The 21953-nt window shown below is 41.0% G+C and overlaps 1 protein-coding gene across 2 annotated transcripts in view; it reads right to left on the reverse strand.

Moving 5' to 3' along the window:
• EP300 (E1A binding protein p300) overlaps positions 1 to 21953 on the reverse strand; it is a 72481-nt gene that overhangs the window by 3009 nt on the left and 47519 nt on the right. For both annotated transcript variants that reach the window (XM_065887130.1, XM_065887129.1), the window contains 15 exons: positions 21237 to 21416; positions 20871 to 21015; positions 18641 to 18759; positions 17205 to 17444; positions 16695 to 16783; positions 14582 to 14662; positions 12618 to 12674; positions 11901 to 11978; positions 8414 to 8481; positions 7103 to 7253; positions 6836 to 6982; positions 6062 to 6175; positions 4932 to 5097; positions 3984 to 4148; positions 2212 to 2373 (listed from right to left, as the gene is read on the reverse strand). In XM_065887130.1, coding sequence (XP_065743202.1) covers positions 2212 to 2373; positions 3984 to 4148; positions 4932 to 5097; positions 6062 to 6175; positions 6836 to 6982; positions 7103 to 7253; positions 8414 to 8481; positions 11901 to 11978; positions 12618 to 12674; positions 14582 to 14662; positions 16695 to 16783; positions 17205 to 17444; positions 18641 to 18759; positions 20871 to 21015; positions 21237 to 21416 — 1962 coding nt within the window. The remainder of the gene's footprint in view (positions 1 to 2211; positions 2374 to 3983; positions 4149 to 4931; positions 5098 to 6061; positions 6176 to 6835; positions 6983 to 7102; positions 7254 to 8413; positions 8482 to 11900; positions 11979 to 12617; positions 12675 to 14581; positions 14663 to 16694; positions 16784 to 17204; positions 17445 to 18640; positions 18760 to 20870; positions 21016 to 21236; positions 21417 to 21953) is intronic.

Genomic DNA, 21953 nt, shown 5'->3' on the forward strand with positions numbered 1-21953 from the left:
CTGGTCGGGTACAGCACCGTACAGTGGACATTCTGCCTCAAAGTGGTCTACTTTAAGATACAATCCATGGTTTAACCTGACTCTAATCATAAGGAAACAGAAAAATCCAAATTGAGGGACATTCTATAAACAATTGGCCTGGAGTCTTCCATGTCATGTTAAGAAAGTAAGGCCAGGAACCAAAACATGGCGACTCGGCATGGAGCAAGAGAAGCAGGCCCGAGACGGCAGCAGCAGGCAAGGTTCCTGAGCATGAAGCCACAGCGCGCTCATGTAGAAAACGCCCTCCTTCCTAGAAGGGACTTGCTGCAATAAAGATAAAGAAAATGTAGCAGAATGTTAACAGCTGGTGAATCTAAGTGAAGGCTATGGGAGGGCATCTTCTATATAACTTTCCTGTAAGTTTGGAGGAAAAAAAAAGTTGGTAGGGGTGGGAAAATTTAAAAAAGCAAAACCTCCTTCGTCCTTGCTACAGAAACAGCAAAAGCTGAAGTTTGTTCACTGAAGTTTAAAGACACACAACCACCATTAATTCCCATAACCACTGGTGTAAAGGCTGCAAGAGGAAGCTCGGATTATATATGTAATAATAAAATGTAAAATGAAACCTTCAAGAGATCAAGAACTTGTAACTGCTGTATTGCCCACTATATTCTACCAGTTTTTCAGAGGCTGAAAATCTGTGCAAACTGGCAGTAGCATTTGTTATATACTTGGGCAGCAATGCTGGCATAAAACAAGAGTCTAGAAAAAGAACACAGGGACTTGCCTGGCAGTCCAGTGCTTAAGACTCCGTGCTTCCACTGCAGGGGGCGTGGGTTCGATCCCTGGTCGGGGAGCTATTAAGACCCTGCATGCCACACAGTGTGGCCAAAAACAAAAACTTGAAAAAAACAAAAAAAAGAAAACATAGGACAAGAGTGCACACACTGACTAAAGACATATAAAAACAGATGCCGAAAGTTAAATACATCAAGGGAGGACTGTGATGTGTGTGTGACCTTGTAATACTGGGTGTTACACTGTGGCTCAAAGAAAGCACGCATAAAGCAAGAAAGAGCATTTTGAAAATGTGATCATACACAGGAAAGTACTTGATCTAACAAGTAGGGAATGTCTGCAGCAACCCATTCAAAAGAGGGGCAGATAAAACCATCTGGTGACTCCCTAGGAAATCTTCACTATGGCCAACCATCCAATAACAACCATTATGACTGATTCCACTGTATGTCACCCTAGAGCTAAGACAATACTTGAATTTAACCTAAATTAACGACCTTAGATTCTAACTCCTAACAGGTGACTACTACCCACATCTTCTTCAGATGATGTATCCACAACTTAAGTCACACCTATTATGACATACTCTAAGGGCTTTCCCCAACTGCCGTTATGATAGAATTCTGTGACACTATATATTGCTCAAAACAGCTGACAATCATTATCTAAGTGAGGCATCCACACCTTAAACCAAAACTTCAAGTCCCCTCTCCACATAATGGCCTCTTCCTATAAGAACTCGACTATGATGTCTGAACAGAGTCATACATGTTAAAAAAAAAAACAACAACAAACTGACATGAATTACCCTTCAAGACTCCTCATCTTAGCAATGATGACGTTGGGGGAAAAAGTCCAACACACCCAGTTTTACTCCCAAGCTACCTACAACAATAAATAAGCAATTTAAATAATGAAATAATTCAAAGTTTTAACTTTGCTGAGAAGGTGTTACAGGTGCATATATGAAAGTTTAACTTTTCTTCAATTCTCTACACTTCCCAGTTCCCTTTCAGGAAGGCAAATATTCATTCATTTTGCCAGAGTTCCATTAGAGACAAAGTGGAGTGGCCAAATGGAGTTCTAAGGAGCTTGGTCTAAAACAAAACCATAAAGATACCCAACAAGCCAATCTCCTGAACAATGGACAGAAATACAAACATAAAAGGATCACAAACAACAGGGTCAAACTATGCTTACACTTTCCCAGCACCATCTAGCTTTATAACAGCTACAAATCAAAGACGGCTTACGTTTCCTATTCTCAGCACCCACTCTAGCCATCCTCTTTTTGCCTTCTTTCCCCTCAAATGATTTTCTTCCTTCTGAATTTCAAATGGTCTGGTGCTCACGTCATAAATACCAACCATGGTGGAGAGCTTTTGAGAAATCCTGCCCTGTTCTTTTCCATGCTTGGTGGCTATATCTTACCTCTTTATGCTTCTCCATGGTGGCATACAGTTTTTGCGAGAGGTCATTGGATACATTGGGCATGCCTGGCTTCTTCTTATTGCCCCTACTCAGGCTGCTCTTGTTTTTGCTAGTTTTCTTATTATTCTTCTTTTTAGCATTTTTGCTGTCTCCCTTTGTCACCTGCAGGTTAGCACAAGAGGACGAGAAAATGTTAACTATTTGTTAAGAGATTTAAGAAAAAATAATGGTAAAAAGACTCCATTTTTTTTTTTAAGACTCCATTTTTGAAACTAGAGTTCATAACCTTCCACCTTACACCATCTGCTCTCTTCATTCATCCTGTCTTTTTTAAAGCTGTTATTTACAGTAAACTAAAGTTTACTAACGTTTTTGCACTTATTTTCTCCCAGTGAAGAATGTCTCCACTAATGTCTCTTTGTTAAGACAATGGCAGCCTTAGCTTTTTGGCCAGAAGACCCTGCAGACCAAGGAGACACCTCAGGTGGACCCAGGCTATCCCAGGTTTGAGGACAAGAACGAGGAGTGAGTGGCAGTGTGGGGCAGTGAAGTGCACACAGGAGCAGGGAGCCAAAGGCCTTGGCTACATTTCCTTCTGCTCACTTTCTAGAATTTTATGGGCCTACTATTATTAAAAAGAAACCTTGAAAAACGTTCAATCGAGGAGTTTAAACTGCAGGCTGTAAAGGGTTTTTATTAGACTATTTAAGGGTGACTTTAATAGTTCAGACTCAGCAAGGGCAATCTAGATAAACTATGGGGAAATAAATGACAAGGAAAAGCTCCTCAGATGATCCGTCTACAACATAGGTTCTGTTTGGGGACTGGCAGACTCTGGCCCAGACCTGTTTTTGTATGGCTAAGAATGATGGTTTTTATATCTATAAAGTGTTGTTTAAAGAAAAAAAGAAAAAGAAAAAAACAGAAAAAAAGAATGTGCTGGAGACAATATATGACCTGCAAGGCCCAAAATATTCATAATCTAGACCTCTGCAGAAAAAGTTTACCAACCCCATGCTCTAGATGGGTAATTTTCTCAGTCTTCCATTACTAGAAAGCCAAGATTCCATTTAAAAATGAGGTCTGGTACTTCCCCGGTGGTCCAATGGCTAAGATTCCACGCTCCCAATGCAGAGGGCCCGGGTTCGATCCCTGGTCAGGGAAGTAGGTCCCGCATGCCATAACTAAGACTAAGACTCTGCGGAGCCAAATAAATATTTTTAAAAAATGAGGTCTGGGACTTCCCTGGTGGCACAGTGGTTGAGAATCCGCCTGCCAGTGCAGGGGACAAGTGTTCGAGCCCTGGTCTGGGAGGATCGCACATGCCGCGGAGCAACTAAGCCCGTGCGCCACAACTACTGAACCTGTGCTCTAGAGCCTGCGACCCACAATTACTGAGCCTGCGAGCCACAACTACTGCAGCCCGCGTGCCTAGAGCCTGTGCTCTGCAACAAAGAGAAGCCACCACAATGAGAAGCCCATGCACCGTAACAAAGAGTAGCCCCTGCTCGCCGCAACTAGAGAAAGCCCGTGCACAGCAACGAAGACCCAAAATCAGCCAATCAAATCAATTTATATATTAAAAGAAAGAGGTCTGATGCTAAAAAAGGCTTAAAACCACTCAACTAGAACCACAGTAACTTATCTACGCCAATATTTCTTGCCCAACTTGAGGAGCTGAGAGCTTTAAGACCATGTTGAAAACTTAAGCTCACTTCTGGGTTATACATGAGAATAGGTAGAGGCTGGAAAGGGAAATGCAAAGCCCTCACATCTGTGCTTTCGTTGCTCGTGTTCTCCTCTCGCTTTCTCTCTTCCTCCTCCTGTTCCAGTTCCTTAATGCTCTCTTCCAGTACATTGGGCCAGAAATCACCTTCAAAGTAAGGCAATTCCTTTGCGCTTGTTAATCGATCTTCAGTAGCTTGTTTAAAAATATCCTGTGAAAATATCCGTGTACAAATAGGAATTTATATATTAAAAAAAAACACGTTTATTATACAGAAGCAGTCACAGCTAACGGATGCAAGAAACATGAAGAATCAGATGTGTCTTCTGGAAGATGGCAGAGATTTTATACCCAAGTCTGATGTCCGGGGAGACATTTAGTGTCACAAACAGTGAGAGGTCTGGTCTGAAATCAGTATTTCTGGTTCCTCTTTCCTCTACCCACGAGGACAGGGAAATTATCCGCCTTTACATAACCAAGTGGCAAACTATCCTGTCAGGAACAATGGCAAAGGCAGCATCATTCACACCGTGGCTTCTACCACTCTTGAGACAGAACGCGGTGCGACGGGAGGCACACCCGCCTTGCACACACCCTTGAAGTATCAGCAGTTCCTACTGAGAAATATGTTCAAAACAACCCCGATTACAATTACTGGAAACCACATGGTTAAAGAATGATTTGCTGGGCTGCTTAGGAAAACACCCATTTCATGTTTTCCTCCCCATGAGTAAAAACAGATAAGATATTTAGTAGTTCAAGTTTCTTAACATGAGATACCCTACAATCACAAATGGCTATTAAATATTTTGCCAGATCCACTCATCTTAGTAATTCAGGAAAGAAAATACCTGCTATCAAATTAGCTTAATTTTACAAATTACATGGAAGAGGGAGAACAAACAGAAGATTTCTGTTAAGATAGTAAAAAGAGCAGAATACAGAGCAGCAGGATTAGTCAAGCCACAGTTCGATCATCTCCCCCACTCCTGACCTTGTAGTCGTGGACAATTCGCTCGGATACAGCCTTGTCGAGCATCTTTTTGTACCACTCCTGCAGTCGCTTGGGCTTGGGTATCTTCTGGTCGGGGGGGTGGCAATGGAAGATGTAGTCGTCTCCTTCACTTGGGGGGCATGCCCAAATATGCCCTGTTGTATATCTAACAACACAAAGAGAAGGAACATTCAAGAGAAAGATCACCCATCCTAGAAAGAATGTTATACTTTAAACTACAAAGTGGAGTCAGTACAGAAACCAATAATTTCCCCGAGATAACATGAAGTGTGCAATCCACATCAGACCAAAAGTCTTAGGCCAGGGACTTCCCTGGTGGCACAGTGGTTAAGAATCCGCCTGCAAATGCAGGGGACGCGGGTTCGAACCCTGGTCCTAAAAGATCCCACATGCCGCGGAGCCACTAAGCCCGTGAGCCACAACTACTGAGCCTGTGCGTAGCAACAAGAGAAGCCACCGTAATGAGAAGTCTGCACACCGCAACGCAAGAGTAGCCCCCGGTCGCGGCAACGAAGACCCAACGCAGCCAAAAAAAAAAAAAAAAGTCTACCAGGCCAGAACTAGGCATAACCCTGGATCAAAAAATCCCCAAATTTGCATTTAAAGACCAAACAAAAGCTACAATGCAAAGGAAAACGAATCCATGTCAGCAGGAGGGCTAAATGAAATGCAAACTGTTAAAAGGAATAACCTGCAAGGTGAGGTGGTGAGGTGCTAAATATTCTCAAGTACATATATACCTTGAAGGTAAGGAACCAGTCTGATGAATTTTTTTTATCTCCAGACCTTAGTGTGATTTTGGTTTTGATACTCAGGTGCAAAAGGACCAAGTGCAGGTTAAGGTTCTGGCCCTTCAAATCAAACTGTACCTAATAGCTTAACTGAATAAAATAAATCTGGGATGGGTGCAACTACGGTCAAAATATTAAATTCTTTCCCACTGGCAAAATTAACCAACGGTCTCCAAATTATAGTTCCATTAGATGAAAGCCCAAGTTGAGGAAAAAAGACCAAAAGTCACATATTTGCATGTATTATATCTCACCATAATATCAGTGGTGATTAGTTTAAAACTAATTAAGTTGTTTTGCATTTGTTTTTATGCTTACCCTAATTTCTTGACGTATTCCAAATACCCAATTAGAATTTCATGATAGACTGCAGTCCTCAAGCATTTAGGACGGAAGAAATGAACACTGTCCAGGTATGATATGTACACTCTCCTATACCAAACGAGGAGAAAGAAGCCAGGTCAAGTCACGCAACGAGTTCCTACTGATGTGGCTAAAAACACCTTCTCTCTTTTCTGTGCCCTTTGCTGACCTTGTCATTTTTAATGCTTATCACACAATATTACAGTTATTTAGGTAAATGACTAGATTGTGAACCCGTCGAGGGGTTTTGTGGGCCTGTGGCTCTATTACAGTCTCAGCACCTAGCAGGGCCTGAGACACAGTATAATCAGTCAGTATTGAGCAATCCAAACATTCTGGCAGCACTCTTATTCTGGCCTTTATACTATTTTGGAAATGGAGAATTCTAAACCATATTCTACCTCATTTGTATGACATTCTTTCACGTACATCTCAGCAAGGTACTTGAAACAACCTAGGCTTAATTACATTTTCTGAAAAGTCGTCAGTTTGTTTCCTATTTTGTGTTTTAGGCTGCTGTTCACATCCCTTTCCCTATTACTGTGACCACACAAGAGCAGTATTTTCTAGTTTTGTTTTTGTGTTTTGTTTCACTTCAATACTACACACTTGAAAACTTGCATTTCCAAAACAAGCACATCAAATATTTTCTTGTCCATTATGCTTGTTTACCTTACTATAACTTCAAACTCCCACGCAAATTAGAAAGTAGCCATAGTAAAGTCTTACCTCTGGTTGGGCGGGGGGCAGTCAGAACCATACTCTTGAACGTGCATGCCAAAGAAACACAAGTCAACACCATCAATCTCCTCAAAGGCAAAGAGGGCTTTCGTTCGATATGGAAAGGATTCTGCCATCTCTCCACTGTCTACAAACCTACACAATTCATGGTGGAGGGAAAGACCACAACGTTTCATTCAGATTAGATTCATCAACAGTAACTGTGTATGAGCAATTGTGGATCCACAGAGAAGAAAAGGGGAAATTATTAGGTACCTTGCTTTCATGCCTGGTTTGACTTCCACAGTTTTGTCAGAAGCATGAACTACTCTAACGGTGACCTCTCCTGACTCAGGGTGATTTTGTCGCCTCAGAAAGTCATTCACACGATTCTCCAGAAAGGTGCCAAGCCTGGTAGATGGCAACCCTAAGAATTTAAAAGTTAAAAGTTCAGTAGTATCTAAGGTGCAAATTTATTACTATCAGTCTTAAGTTTCAATACCAAATCTCATTTCTGCTTTTTCAATACTAACAAGATTACTTGCTAGATTTTGTTAAGTTAGCAATCTAGTTAATACTTAAAAAAAAGATTTAATGTGGAACACTTCACGAGTCTATCATCCGTACAGAGCGCCATGCTAATCATCTCTATATCATTCTGATTTCAGTATATGTGCAGTTAAAGCAAGCAGGGTAGTTAATACTTTTTAAATGTTATTTTCCCCAACTTTTAATTTTGAAAAATTTTCCTTTTCAGAAGAGTCAAAAAACAGAACAAACACTATGCACTTTGCCTCAATTGCAGTAATATTTAACAACTTGATAAGCTTTACAGAGGATTAAAAGCAACCTGTAGATCAGCAAAAACCTGCAAAGGCATCATTCTACAAAACTAAAACTGACTGCCATCCCCACCCAACTGAAAAGATCAGACAGGTCTAAATGCAGTCCCGACTAAGGGTATACACAAAACTGAGGGTATCATTCATGAGATGGCAATTCTGGGAAAGTATTTCCACATCTGGCCTCCATCAGGATACGTGCAGGAACAAGAAAAACATATATCCTCCTTCTTATAAATAACTAGATCTAATGATTTTCACACCAAAAAGTACATTACAGTTCAACTTTAAGTACATCATGGAAAAATTATTTGGTTTTAACTTTGGTTAAATATTTCAAATAGGGGCTTCCCTGGTGGCGCAGTGGATAGGAATCTGCCTGCCAATGCAGGGGACACGGGTTCAATCCCTGGTCGGGAAGATCCCCCATGCCGCAGAGCAACTAAGCCCGTGCACCACAACTGCTGAGCCTGCACTCTAGAGCCTGCGAACCACAACTACTGAAGCCTGCGCGCCTGGAGCCCGTGCTCCGCAACGGGAGAGGCCACTGCAATGAGAAGCCCACGCACCACAATGAAAAATGGCCCCCACTCAGAAGCGAAGACCCAATGCAGCCAAAAAATAATTTAAAAAATTTTTAAAAATTTCAAATAACGTTGAAACAAAATAATTCATTCTGGATGTTTATTTTTAACTATGCTTCAGTGAAGCTTTGCCAAATTTTACCTGTAAGAATGAAACTTACTTTTAGCAGAAAACTTATTTTCTTTTCTAGTTCGTGCAGTCTTCTTTAAACAGCCATCACAGACAAATCTAAAATGTAAACCAAGACTTTGCTTAAACAACTTAGAGAAACACTTGAAGTAACGTATGCTATAGAATCTATCTTATGTATGTGTAAGGTTGAAATTTAAAAGACAACCTGGGAGCAATATTTCTAAATACACAACGAAAAGTTAATGTAACCAATATACACAGAGCTTTTAGAAAACATTAAGAGAAAAAAAAAAAAAAAAAAAGAAAACATTAAGAGAAAAAGGATAAAAAACCAAACTGAGGGCTTCCCTGGTGGTGCAGTGGTTAAGAATCTGCCTGCCAATGCAGGGGACACAGGTTTGAGCCCTGGTCCGGGAAGATCCCACATGCCGCAGAACAACTAAGCCCGTGCGCCACAACTGCTGAAGCCCGCGCGCCTAGAGCCTGTGCTCTGCAACAAGAGAAGCCACTGCAATGAGAAGCCTGCGCACCGCAGAGTAGTCCCCCAGCTGCCACAACTAGAGAAAGCCCGCACGCAGCAATGAAGACCCAACACAGCAAAAAATAATAAAAAAAAAAGAAATAAAAAACCTAACTGAGAAATAGATAAAAGACATGAAGAAATGTGAAGGGCATATAAATTGGCATACATGCAACGCACGAAGATGTTGAAGAATCACAGATTAAAGCAGAAAATTTGTGTTATGGCCAATCACATTGGCAAAAGTCTATATGCTACCGGTGGGAATGTAAATAAGTACGTTTTGAAAGCAGCACTAATATTTTTTTTAAAAAATATTTTTTGACTGCGCTGTGGGATCTTAGTTCCCTGACCAGGGATTGAACCTGTGCCCCCTGCATTGGAAGACCAGAGTCTTAACCACTGGACTGCCAGGGAAGTCCAGCACTAATAGATTTTAAATGTACATTCTCTTTGTTTTTGCAATTACATAAGGATATGTGCATAAGTAGAACTTAAGTACTCATCAACGCCTGGCTGACCTTCAGTTGCAAGGATCATTGCGACTCCCTTAATTATCCTTACCCACTCTGTAATTAAGGAAAGCACTAAAAAGGCCTATCTAAAGACAAGCCATACAAACATCAACTACTGCGCTTTTCCTTAGTGTTTTTTTTTCTGGAAATTTGTTAATTAGCCTCTTCTTTCCTGTGACCTCCGAACTAGCATCAATAGTCAGTCCAGGGGACTTTCCTGGTGGTCCAGTGGCTGAGACTCCACGATCCCAGTGCAGAGGGCCCATGTTCGATCCCTAGTCAGGGAATTAGATCCCACATGCCACAACTAAGACCTGGCGTAGCCAAATAAAGAAATGAATGAATGAATGAATAAAAAAAAAAAAAAAAAGTCACTGGAGGGAAAGCAACCTAGAAAATAAAGCTCTTAAAACAACAACAACAGTCTAGGAAAAGAGCAGAGAGTAGATATCCATTCAAATGAGTCATTTAATACACAGATACTCCCCCAACCCTTCCCTTGGAACAGAGCTGGGATCAGCCCCATTCCTGGAGAAAGAGAGGTAGCCCATAGCAGTAAACACATAAGTGTCACAATGGACAAAAATCCACTCACTGCCCATGAAAGGCACTGATGATGTGCACCCTGGGTAAATATGTGGAGAATATTCAGAAACAGAACACGAGGCCCAAGAATACCTAGTTCATTGAAGTCCGTATCTAGTCATTTTCATGCAACTTTGCCTTTCACTGGACAACACCTAGTTAACTATTAACCAACTCCCCAAAAGATTTTATGTTTGCTTGCTTGCCTGTTTATTTATTTATTTATGGCTGCGTTGGGTCTTCGTTGCTGCGCGCAGGCTTTCTCTAGTTGTGGCGAGCGGGGGCTGCTCTTCGTTGTGGTGCACGGGCTTCTCATTGCGGTGGTTTCTCTTGTTGCGGAGCACGGGCTCTAGGCGTGCAGGCTTCAGTAGTTGTGGCGTGTGGGCTCAGTAGCTGTGGTGCATGGGCTTAGTTGCTCCACAGCATGTGGGATCTTTCAGGACCAGGGCTTGAACCCATGTCCCCTGCACTGGCGGGCAGATTCTTAACCACTGTGCCACCAGGGAAGTCCCCTGGTTAGGATTTGATTTAAAATCTTTTGGGGGACTCTCCTGGTGGCACAGTGGTTAAGAATCTGTCTGCCAACACAGGGGACACAGCTTCGATCCCTGGTCTGGGAAGATCCCATACGCCTCAGAGCAACTAAGCCCGTGCAACAAAACTACTGAGCCTGCGCTCTAGAGCCCGCAAGCCACAACTGAGCCCATGTGCCACAAGTACTGAAGCCCGCGTACCTAGAGTCTGTGCTCCGCAACAAAAGAAGCCCCTGCTCGCCGCAACTAGAGAAAGCCCGTGCACAGCAACGAAGACCCAATGCAGAAAAAAAAAAAAAAAAAAAAACCTAACCATGGTCACCATTCAGTATGCTGTTTAGTGCGATGTTCTCTCAGAGGCAGAAACTGAGGTGGCTCCTTGGCAACCTGCATTATCCATACCGTCTAGTTTTTCTACTGCAATGTAAGTAATGTTCAAAATCTAGCAGGTTTAACTGTGTCTAACATCTCCTTGCTGGTTTCCAGGTGCTACAGACTTCCTGTTACCCTCTACTGATAAATCTTTTGTATTTACTTTTGATGCACAATGACCACTAAAGAATTTAAAACAGAATAAAGTATTTGTATATGGATTAAAACAATGCAAATAAGAGAAATATCTATATTTTTGGATTCTAGGTTATTTAATATTTTAAAACTGGATTTTAATGATCTTTTCCCAAACCAGAATAATTCTAAGGACTTCCCTGGTGGCGCAGTGGTTAAGAATCCGCCTGCCAATGCAGGGGACATGGGTTCGAGCCCTGGTCCAGGAAGATCACACGTGCCGCAGAGCAACTAAGCCCGCACACCACAACTACTGAGCCCGCTAACCTAGAGCTCATGCTCTGCAACAAGAGAAGCCACCACAATGAGAACCCCATGCACCGCAACCGAGAGTAAACCCCGCGCACCGCAACCAAGAGTAGTCCCCGCTTACCGCAACTAGAGAAAGCCCGCTCGCAGCAATGAAGACCCAACACAGCCATAAATAAATAAATAAAATTAATAAATATTAAAAAAAAAAAGAATCTGCCTTCCAACGCAGGGGACTGGTTGGGGACTGATCCCTGGTTGGGGAACTAAGATCCCACGTGCTGCAAGGCAACTAAGCCTGCGCGCCACAACTAGAGAGCTCGTGCACTGCAACTACTAAGCCACAACTAGAGAGAAGCCTGCACGCCACAGCAAAGAGCCCGCCCACCGCTACTAATACCCGACACAGCCAAAAATAAATAAACAAAAAAAAGAATAATTCCAAGAGACAGTAACTTTGAAGATAAAATATAATCATTGCAGAGAAGACAAACTTCCTAAAATTCACAACAAAGAAAAAGTCTAGGGAAAATACTGATGTCTCACCCAGATGGCCAGATGATCTCATGATGAAGGACACAGATCTGATGCATCTTTCTTCCACACTCCGTACATTCAACAAACCTGGAAACGAAAAGTCAAAATTCAAGATTAAATCCAAAAATTTAACCAAATCAAAACTTCCAATATTTCCCAATTTCTGACAATTCAAAAGATAGCCAAAATCAAGTCCAAAGAATTGAAGAATAGGTTTTAAAAGCTCTTTAGTGTAATAGGTAGAGCAAATCTCAAAAGCAGTTTAGTCATTAAATAACTGTGACTATGGAATAAAAAGTGAAAGATCAAGATGACTGCTGCTTAAACTTCCAAGTGAGTCTGACACCATCATATCCATTCCAGGAACACCTAGAATACCAGTACATCTCTGTACCTCTGAATACTTCTGAAAGGCCTCACTATAAAGGAGGGGATTATGAACTGGTTTGAAAATACAGAGGACAACAGGGCTGGAATAATGGCACTGAGCAGAGGTAGCTTTGTGCTTCACTCAAGCCTATAAAACACCAAAATATTAGGTAGATTTAGTGAAATGTAAATGAATACTAACCATATGTAAATTTTAGCACTTCTACCATCTCTGTTAGATGTATGTTATAGATTTAGTCCAAGAATATAGAATCATCTCACTGGCTGTGCAAACCAAGAGAATGAAAGGAAGAAGGAAAATAAAAGTGTACTAACTACTCAAGGGGAGCTACTTACAGTTCAGGATCCAGAGTATCATTTTTTCTCTTCGAAAATTGTTCTTTATTTATTGTACTAAGGAAAAGAAGAGGGACACAATGAGAACAAGCAACATAGAAAGATTAGCAGTCTGACTACTGTTCTAATTACCAAAGGGCAAAAACCCCACCCTGTAAGTGGATTATTTAAATCTAAGAATATACCAAGGATACAACAGTACATTCTTGGCTCCCACAAAAATGCACATTTACATGCCTATGTTTTTGGAAAGGACTTTATAGTATAGTAAATCTGTTCCCATTTACAGGAAGAGGAGAACCCAGTAAGAAATAAAAACATGAATTTGTTCTTCTTTTCCTTTTAAAATCTTGCCTACTACTCTTAGTGTTAGGTATTTACACCTTCTAATAGTTTAATGTTCCTAGACTGAACTACGTATGAAAGATACTGTGTATAGAGGGAGCTAAACCACTATTTATAAAAAATACTAAAATTTCAGGAGTCTAGTCAAACTCTTTATATTAATAAAAAATTTCAATGTTGAGAATGCATATTTCAGGTTATTCATTAAAAAATTTCCACATGGCCTCCTACCCTGAAATCTAGCCTACCACACTGCTCATAGCCTCACAAATACAGGAGCTAACAGCCTTATTCTCTACCTAGAACAAACTGCAGGGGGCCCAACTTTGACTACTGTGACTCTACCTCACAAAAATGAGGAATGAGGACATTTCCCCATTTAAACTGTTTTCTATTAGTTACAGGCTAGAGATTCATCGCTACCTGGCCTAAGGTCTTGCTACCCAAAGTGTGTTCTAAAGACCAGCAGTCTAGAAGGACCTGGGAACTTGTTAGTACCGCATACTCCCAGGCTCACTGCTGACCTGAGGAACTGCAAGAGGGGTTTCTACACTCTTCAGTCAGAGTGGTGCTGTCCTAAGGTACAGAGCATGTGGTAAGCCACTCAGTAGTACCCATGGTAAGGCTGCCTCCCTTTGCTGCATCAGACCTGACTTCCCTGGTTTAGCCAAGGTCAGAAAAATCTCTTAAGGCTCAAGGGGACCCAGTATCTACCCCAAGACCAGTACCAGACCCCACTATATTATATGTCAATGGTGACTGAAGAAAAAGTACAACTTGAAAACCCAATTTGAAAACACTAACCAGTTCTTCTCAGAAGCCCTGTTTTTACTAGTAACATAACAATTCTATACTTTTTGGGGAAATGTTCTGAACTGACTGTTTGTTATAGGTTAAACCGGAAGAGAAGAAGCTGAAGAATATTAAAAGGACACCAAATAGTTCTTTCTTCCTAAAACAGTCCAAATTTGTGTGTGTAAACTAAATCTTAGAAGTACTATGAGGCAGTTTAGGCTATGTTTAAAAATTTTTCTTGGCATTTACCAAACCACAAGAGCATGCGAGATTGTGAAAGTCCAACCAAGTCTCTTTCTAGTAAATCACTCTCACAAACTCCTAAACCCCTAATGATGTTAAATGACACTTGACGATTATAATGACTTTGGTATCGTTAACCTTTATGAGAAGGCTGTAAGGTGGTTATAGTTGTTCAATTCCTCTCAAACTCAAAACAGTTAACAATGAAGTTCCCTTGCACTACAGCCTTTCACTTTTTAGGAGAAGCTGATTATTTCCCTATAGAAGAAATATATCTAAAATGACCATCCAATATTGATGTATTCCCTAGATCAGTACCGACACAACTCACTGCTATGATGGAAACGTTCTCTATCTGTGCTGACCAATATGGCAGCCACTAGCCACAGATTGTCTACTGAGTAACTGAAATTGGGAATTTAAAATTTTATTTACTTTGAATTAATTTGAATTTAAATAGCTACCTGTGGCTATACGATACTGGACAGCATAACCCAAGACCACTTAGAAGCCTGAGCATAATCACCTGACAACAAACTGAGAAATAAGAGAGTACTTTCCAAAATAATATAGTTACTTACGTTTGAGGCTGGGAAGGGTCATCCCCCAAAGAAACGCTCTCCCCTTGGATTTCATTGAAACACTTCTCACAGAAATGATACCTGTCGGCAAGAAGGCCATACTGGGGTGAACTGTTCCGTTCACACAACACAGCCCAAGCCAAGCAACGAAGCCACCAATCACAGCAGGCCAAGAGGGGGACGGGAGCAGAGAGCAGGTCATCAACGGCGACAAGGACATTCAATGATGCAGATTTATGGGCACCACAGTTTGGGTTTTGTTTTTGGTTTTTGTTTTTTGCAATCAAAGCCAAGTGCAGACAACGACAAGCATGAGGGAGGAAAAAAAAAAAACACAAAACAAACGAAGAAATGAGGGATTGCAGGACAACAAAAAACATAAAAGCAAGACAAGACAACACAAAGCAGAAAGCCAAGGCAAAGCACAGATTAGCATTAAATATCTCAATGGGATCACAAGTAGCAAATGATTACAGCAAATAAAACAAACAAGTCTCACACAGACCTACACCCTTTCATTTTAGTAATTTATGCTACTTGATGCAAATAATCGAAAGTAGGATAAATATACTGTGCAGAGAAGAACTACTATTCTATTACCTAAACATAGCGAAGAAAAAACCCTCCCCACTTCCAAAGAAAAAAATCCACTATGGATACAGTACCAGGAAACAATCATCTAGAAACAACTGTGGTCTGAAAAAACACCCCAAATTCCCTTTTGATCCCAAGGAAGCCACATAATTACAATAAAAAGTCTGCACAAGCAGTTAAATACTGATTGTAGCCACCAACTGACATAGTTTAAGAGGGAAAAGGCAGTGGTGTATGCAGATACATGATTATATATTCCTGGGCGTTGTAGATTGGTGCTTAAAATCCGAAAAAGGTACATAAATGCCAAGATTATAGCATGAGATTATAGCATGCCAGCTGCCACTTGCTTTTTTTTTTTTTTTGCGGTACACGGGCCTCTCACTGTTCTGGCCTCTCCCGTTGCGGAGCACAGGCTCCGGACGCACAGACTCCATGGCCATGGCTCACAGGCCCAGGTGCTCCGTGGCATGTGGGATCTTCCCAGACCGGGGCACGAACCCGTGTCCCCTGCCTCGGCAGGTGGACTCTCAACCACTGCGCCACCAGGGAAGCCCAGTCACTTGTGTTTTTGAACAACTTGAACCCCAAAACCTTTTCCTAGGTTTTAAGGAGTAAAACACTATAGATTCTTATGACTACAAAGCATTAGGGGAGTGCACCTAACTTTTTGTAAATAAAACAAAAAGCTTAAGTAACTTTTTCAAAGCTAGAAATACATCTGTAGCACACAAGTTCAGCAAAAAACGACCACCATGGGTTTGGGTCATCAAAGTATTGACTGTCCAGCCTTGTTTTTTTATTTACATCCCATGCCAGCTATACTGTTGGCTGATTACACAAAATAAGAGACAAATCATGATTAAGATAGATTAGCAAATCCAATTTGTGTGATTACAGCCCTTATTTGAGCAGGAGAAAATAAGGCAGAAGTGTCTAATTTATTAGAAGCCTACCGTCCATGGTCATATGCAAATTTTTGTAAGGAACAGTCTGGTACAGAGGTCTCTTTAATGTGCCCAACAGAGGCAAAGCAAATACCCTGGGATCCTTTGTTTACATACTCCAAGAAAAACTTAGGTATCAGCTGCACACAAAAAGGAAACATTTCCGAAAAGATACAGCTGGCCAAGAAACTTTTGGTTAAAGTTTTCTGGGTGGTTTTGGGAATGGCAATAGATGGCAGCAATTTCACAGGGAAGTAGACCAATTAGTTTGAAATTTTTTTGTTTTTGCCTGAGGCTGTGGTGAGCTATACAAGGACAGTGGGAAAAAAACATGGGGCCTGGGACGTAATCCCAGGTATGCCACCAACTCATAAAAGTTGCTTAACTTCTTAATGCCTTGGGTTCCTGCCTTATAAAAATAAGGGCCCAGACAACTGATACCAGAACTTGTGCTGTACAGTTGTTTTCAAGCAAGTTACAAATGAACCATGACTGTATGTGTGCTGGTCCATCCGCATGCACTCCCTGGACACGCGGACACTCTGACCATGGTCCACACAGGTTGAGCTTACCTGTTCTGGTAACTGTAGTAAGTGGCATCACGAGGGATTGTGCATAACTGTTTGCCATAGCAACAGAGTGTCTGTGGAGAGAACTCCAACTGCAAAAGAAACCATTTGTTAAATATGGTTTGAAGGGCAAGCTAAAATATTTACACTGGCAAGTAAATCAGAAACAGAAGTTAGTGAAGCCTTACTTCTCATTATGTCTCTTATAATGGGTTATTTCAGTTTCCAAGACAGTTCACTGAACTAAAACTAATCTAGTTTGCTACTGTTTTATTCCACCACTCTGAGGTAAGCTTAACAGTCATATCCTTCCACCATTTACCAAAGAACTGAAGAGGACAAGAGGAGCTCAATGTGAATTGCCATGTACAGGAAAACTAGTACATGCCACGCCCCGTGCACCACAGGTGAATACGACCAAGTCCCTACCCAAGATGAACTTACAATCTGATGACTCAGGATTCTAACTGGCAAGTTTTCCATGCAGTTCTTATCTGTGCAAACATTTCTTACCTTTCTGCCACAGCAGTATCCAAGGCTTTGCATGACTGGGTCAATTTCTTGTTCAAAGACCTCAGACAGCTTGGAGCAGTATTTGTACACCCGTGATGTTTTCCGATTATATAACCAAGCATTGTTGAACATAAGCCAAATGTCATCCACATACTGCCAGGGCTCCTGATACTGTCCAGTGTCTAACTTCCTTTTGATAGTAGAAAGATCCATGGGGCTCTTCACAATATCAAAGTAATCCTAGAAGGACAAGTGACACCAAACAACATTATCCAAAAGTCTCACTATATTCAAGGTCCACAGCATATCTTGCTATAATCATTATAAATTTTCTGGATAATGTTGAGTCTTTGATGTGTCTGTATTTCCAAAGAAATGATCGATGCCCATCACTTTTTAAAATCATTAGTCTACAGAGATATGAAGCAGCCAGGGGCAGAGAGAATAACAACTACTCTAGATTTTGTAGGAGCAAGCTGATCGCCTACAGGAGCGATTCTAGATACTTTACCATAGTACATGTGTGATCAACTTAAAAGACCAAGAAATCAAAGACCCTTCACATTTTAGTACTAGATGCAGCCTACAGATGAAACTAAGCCCAGAAAATATTGGTGATCTATCTAAGGCCACAGAAAAATATAGGAAAAAAAAAAAGATTCGAACAGATTTTTGCCCCTCGAAGCACTCCAATGACTTACCCAATACAACTTAAAATACTCAAATGAAACCTCCCGGCAGCCTGGTATATAAAGGCAACTTCAAAAGCAGATGAAGCTAATTTGGATCTATCTTTCCTATCATGAACTACTGCTACTCAAGTGATAAAAATAAATAAACCATATGATCCAGCAATCTCACTCTTAGATATATACCCAAGAGAAATAAAAAGATACACACACCAATTTGTATGTAAACATTCACAGGTGTGCTATCCCCAACAGCCAAAAAGTATAAACAACCCACATGTCTATCAACTAATAAATGGATAAAGAGAATGCACATCCATATGATGAAATATTGCTGGGCTGTAAGAAGGAATGAAGTATTCATTTGTGCTACAATATGGACAAACTTTGAAAACATTATGCTAAGTGAAAGAACCCAGTCACAAAGAACCACATACTGTAAGACTCTCTTTGATGAAATGTCCAGAAGAGACAAATCCACAGAGGCAGAAGGCAGACCAGCAGTTGGTTGGTAGTAGGGGCTGTAGGTGGAAATGGGGAGTGACTGCTTATGGAAATGGGGTTTCTTTTTTGGGGTGATGAAAATCATCCAAAACTGACTGTGGTGATAACTGCACAATTCTGTTAATACACAAAAACCATTAAACTGTGCACTTTAAATGGGTGATTTGTACAATATGTGAACTGTATCCGAATAAAGCTGTTAACGAATTTTAAAAGAAAAGAGAAGTACCACCATATACTTACAGGGATTCCTAGAAGCTGGGGGTCCACAGGTTGACGAAAGGGAAGGGATTCTGGATCCTGTCGGTAAAGTGCCTCCAATGTCGGCATCAGTGCCTGTCGTAACTCTTCAGGTTTGAAAACTTAAGAAGAGTATATTTGAAATTAGTTACCAATTAAGCAAAAGAGGAAAAAAAGTTCAAGTCGAAACTATAAAATATATCTTAAGACTCAGAAAACACAAAATTCTCTACATTGTCCCCATGAAATATCACTAAGGGTGTTTCTATTTCCTGGTTCAGAGAGATCCTTTATAACACCTTGTCGAGGGGCTTCCCTGGTGGCGCAGTGGTTGAGAGTCCGCCTGCCGATGCAGGGGACACGGGTTCATGCCCCGGTCCGGGAAGACCCCACATGCCATGGAGTGGCTAGATCCGTGAGCCATGGCCGCTGAGCCTGCCCATCTGGAGCCTGTGCTCCGCAACGGGAGAGGCCACAACAGTGAGAGGCCCGCGTACCACAAAAAAAAAAAAAAAAAAAAAAAAAAAAATCCATCTTGTCTAGTCACCTTTAAATACCTTTCATGGCTCAGATAATTTCTCAGTCAGAAACCCAGTTAAGATAGTCTTGACCAAGTAGAAACAGAATGCTAAGCCTTCCAAAAATTTATGAGAAGACTTGTCAGAATGTTCCAAAAGATACGACAGGCGGGGGATGCTGTGAAGCAAGAATGGAAGAAGCCCTCCTTCCTGGTATCAGCATGTAAGAAGTCAGAAATTAGACCTGGTATTGTCTTATCGCCAAAGGAATCAGAGCCACTGAAGGCCAAGAGTCCATTGAAATGTTTGATGTTTTAGAGCTTCAGCAGAAGACGTATTTACTATATTAATGGCAAATGTTAGGTTTCAGTCTAAAGAAAGAACTAAATTGTTATTGCCAGAATGATGGACTCAGTTGATCAAATTATGCTCAAATGTGTTCTCAGTATGTCTCCCAAAAGTCAGGAAAGATTTGCTGGCATGTCCCAAATGGAATTAATTTAAACTACCATTTAAGAAGCTGGCCATTAAGGGTCCAGTTTGAGCTTTGAATCAGTCTGAGCAGAGAGGCCTTATTATTTCTTCTATTTACAAATTAATTTTATCTTCAAGGGGGTATATCTGTCAGTACCTTGAGTATTTTTTCACCACATGGTGGGGGCTGACATGAAAAAAAATCAGACAGACGGGAGAATCTTCTTTGTCTCATACTTTGTTGTGCTTTGAGCAAATTTGTGAGATTAGCTGTTTTAAAAGCAGATTCCTAATATTAAGATTGGGTTTGTTGCAGCCTAGATCAAAATAACATCTCCATATATAACAAATATTTATTCATTCATTCATTGGCCATGCCATGCACATGCAGGATCTTACTTCCCCGACCCGCGGGGGATCAAACCCATGCCCCTGCAGTAGAAGCGTGGAGTCTTAACCACAGGACCGCCAGGGAAGTCCCAACAACCTTATTGTTAAATGAAAATAATTCTTTAACCCCATCATTTTAAAGTATATTGTATTCATGGAGCACTTTTGTATACGTCATCTTCAGGAGCCAGCAGATTCCTCTTTGAGATAAGTCCTACCTGTGCCACTGAAGGGGTCACTAGAGCCACGAGAAGTTCCAGTCCTAAACTAGTTAGTAAACTAATTTCTGTGGGAATTGTTTAACACTCTCTGCTAAGCATTGCTGCTTGCTTGGCTTGACTCATTAATATTCAGTAGTGTGGTTCAGAGCAGAGACTCTGAATCAGCCTGCCTGGGCTAAGTGAGCTGGGAAGTGTTACTTGACCTTGCTGAGCCTCAGTTTTCCTGCCTGTAAAACAGTGATCAGTAACCTCACAGAGGGGCTGTGAAGTTCTTAGATGAGACATGGCAGGTTGTAGCACAGTGCCTGGTGCACAGCAGGTTAACAAAGAATATTATTATTGCTATTATTTCCTGCATTTTAGTCAAGAATATTATTTAATAATTTCTGTCCTCTAACAAAGATAAATTTGAGAAATTGTTAGCCACCCAGTGACTGTAGGATGCACATATACCTAAAGGAAAGAAAAATTCTTCTCCAACATTAGCAATAATGAAGAGACCAGGCCAAGGGCTCCAAGCTTAATGAAATCACATTAAAATTCAATTCCAAGGCCCAAGAAATCCAATCTCACTCTACTAAGGTCTTTGGTTTTTACTCTGTCTCCACAAACAGAGCCTAAGAGACTCACTCTTCTTTTTTGACTGTCCTGGGGCTGGAGATGACTGGGCTGCTGAAGTACTTGGCTGGTCTTCCTCCTCTTTTGTTTCAGTTTTTAATTCAGTGCCTCTCTCTTCTGTTTCTGTAGGTTCCACTTTACAGTCTTCTGCTTTAGTCTAAAAGGCAAGGTAGGAATTTTTGGTTTTCTAAAGACATGTAACTGAGAAGCAATAACATCATTATCTTACTTACTCTCCCCTGTGGATGTAGCTGAAGACCCTTTTTCATATGGAAATCAATAAAATAAGACCTAATTATAGAATACTTTCCTGTAACATGTTTGAGTTCCTAGACAGAGGTCCTAACCAAACAACAGCAGTAACTGCCCTACTCTCACCTCTGGAATATCCTCTGGCTGAGTATCTGCTGGTTCTGGTGCATCCACTTCCATTTTAGCCTCCATTTTCACTTCCTGTGAAGGCTGCTTCTCAGGAATGGCCTGAGAATTCACTTCCGTGCTACTAGTAGATGGAGGGTTTGATACCTGACCTTCGATGCTTACAGCTGGCTGGGAAAGCTGGGTAGAAAGAGGGGGAAAAACAAAAAGTTTGCCTATTACACACAAGATGGCATGATTAACTACCTATCTTTAGGCTAGTGTCATTACACCCACTGATGGTGCTTTCACTTACTCAACCTATTTTGCCCCCTTGAAGTAAATTACACTCAAGAATAGGAGACTGAGGACTTGCAAATATAGGTTGGCTGGTTGTAGATAAAAGAGTAGGCAACTGTTTCTTCAGTAACTCATTCTGTGGCAGTGTGCCTGGGAGGGGGGTTTCAGAAATGACTACCTCAGAGGAGTTCATGTTTATAGAAAAATGGAAAGAGAACAAGGATGACTGGCAATCTTTTCTTTTAAACTTCTCATTAGAAAAAGTTTCAAATGTACAGGAAAGTAGAGAGAATACTATGAACTCCCACAATAAGCAGCTGTTTTGAATCATCACACTCTAATGGGATAACGAGCAATCTGTTTTTCCCCTGTCTTCCAATAAGATATCTCATAATGAGAAATTAGTATTTCCAGAAACTATCCTACATAGAATTAAGT

This window comes from Phocoena phocoena, chromosome 11, assembly GCF_963924675.1.
Source record: "Phocoena phocoena chromosome 11, mPhoPho1.1, whole genome shotgun sequence".
NCBI classification, from domain to species: Eukaryota; Metazoa; Chordata; class Mammalia; order Artiodactyla; family Phocoenidae; genus Phocoena; species Phocoena phocoena.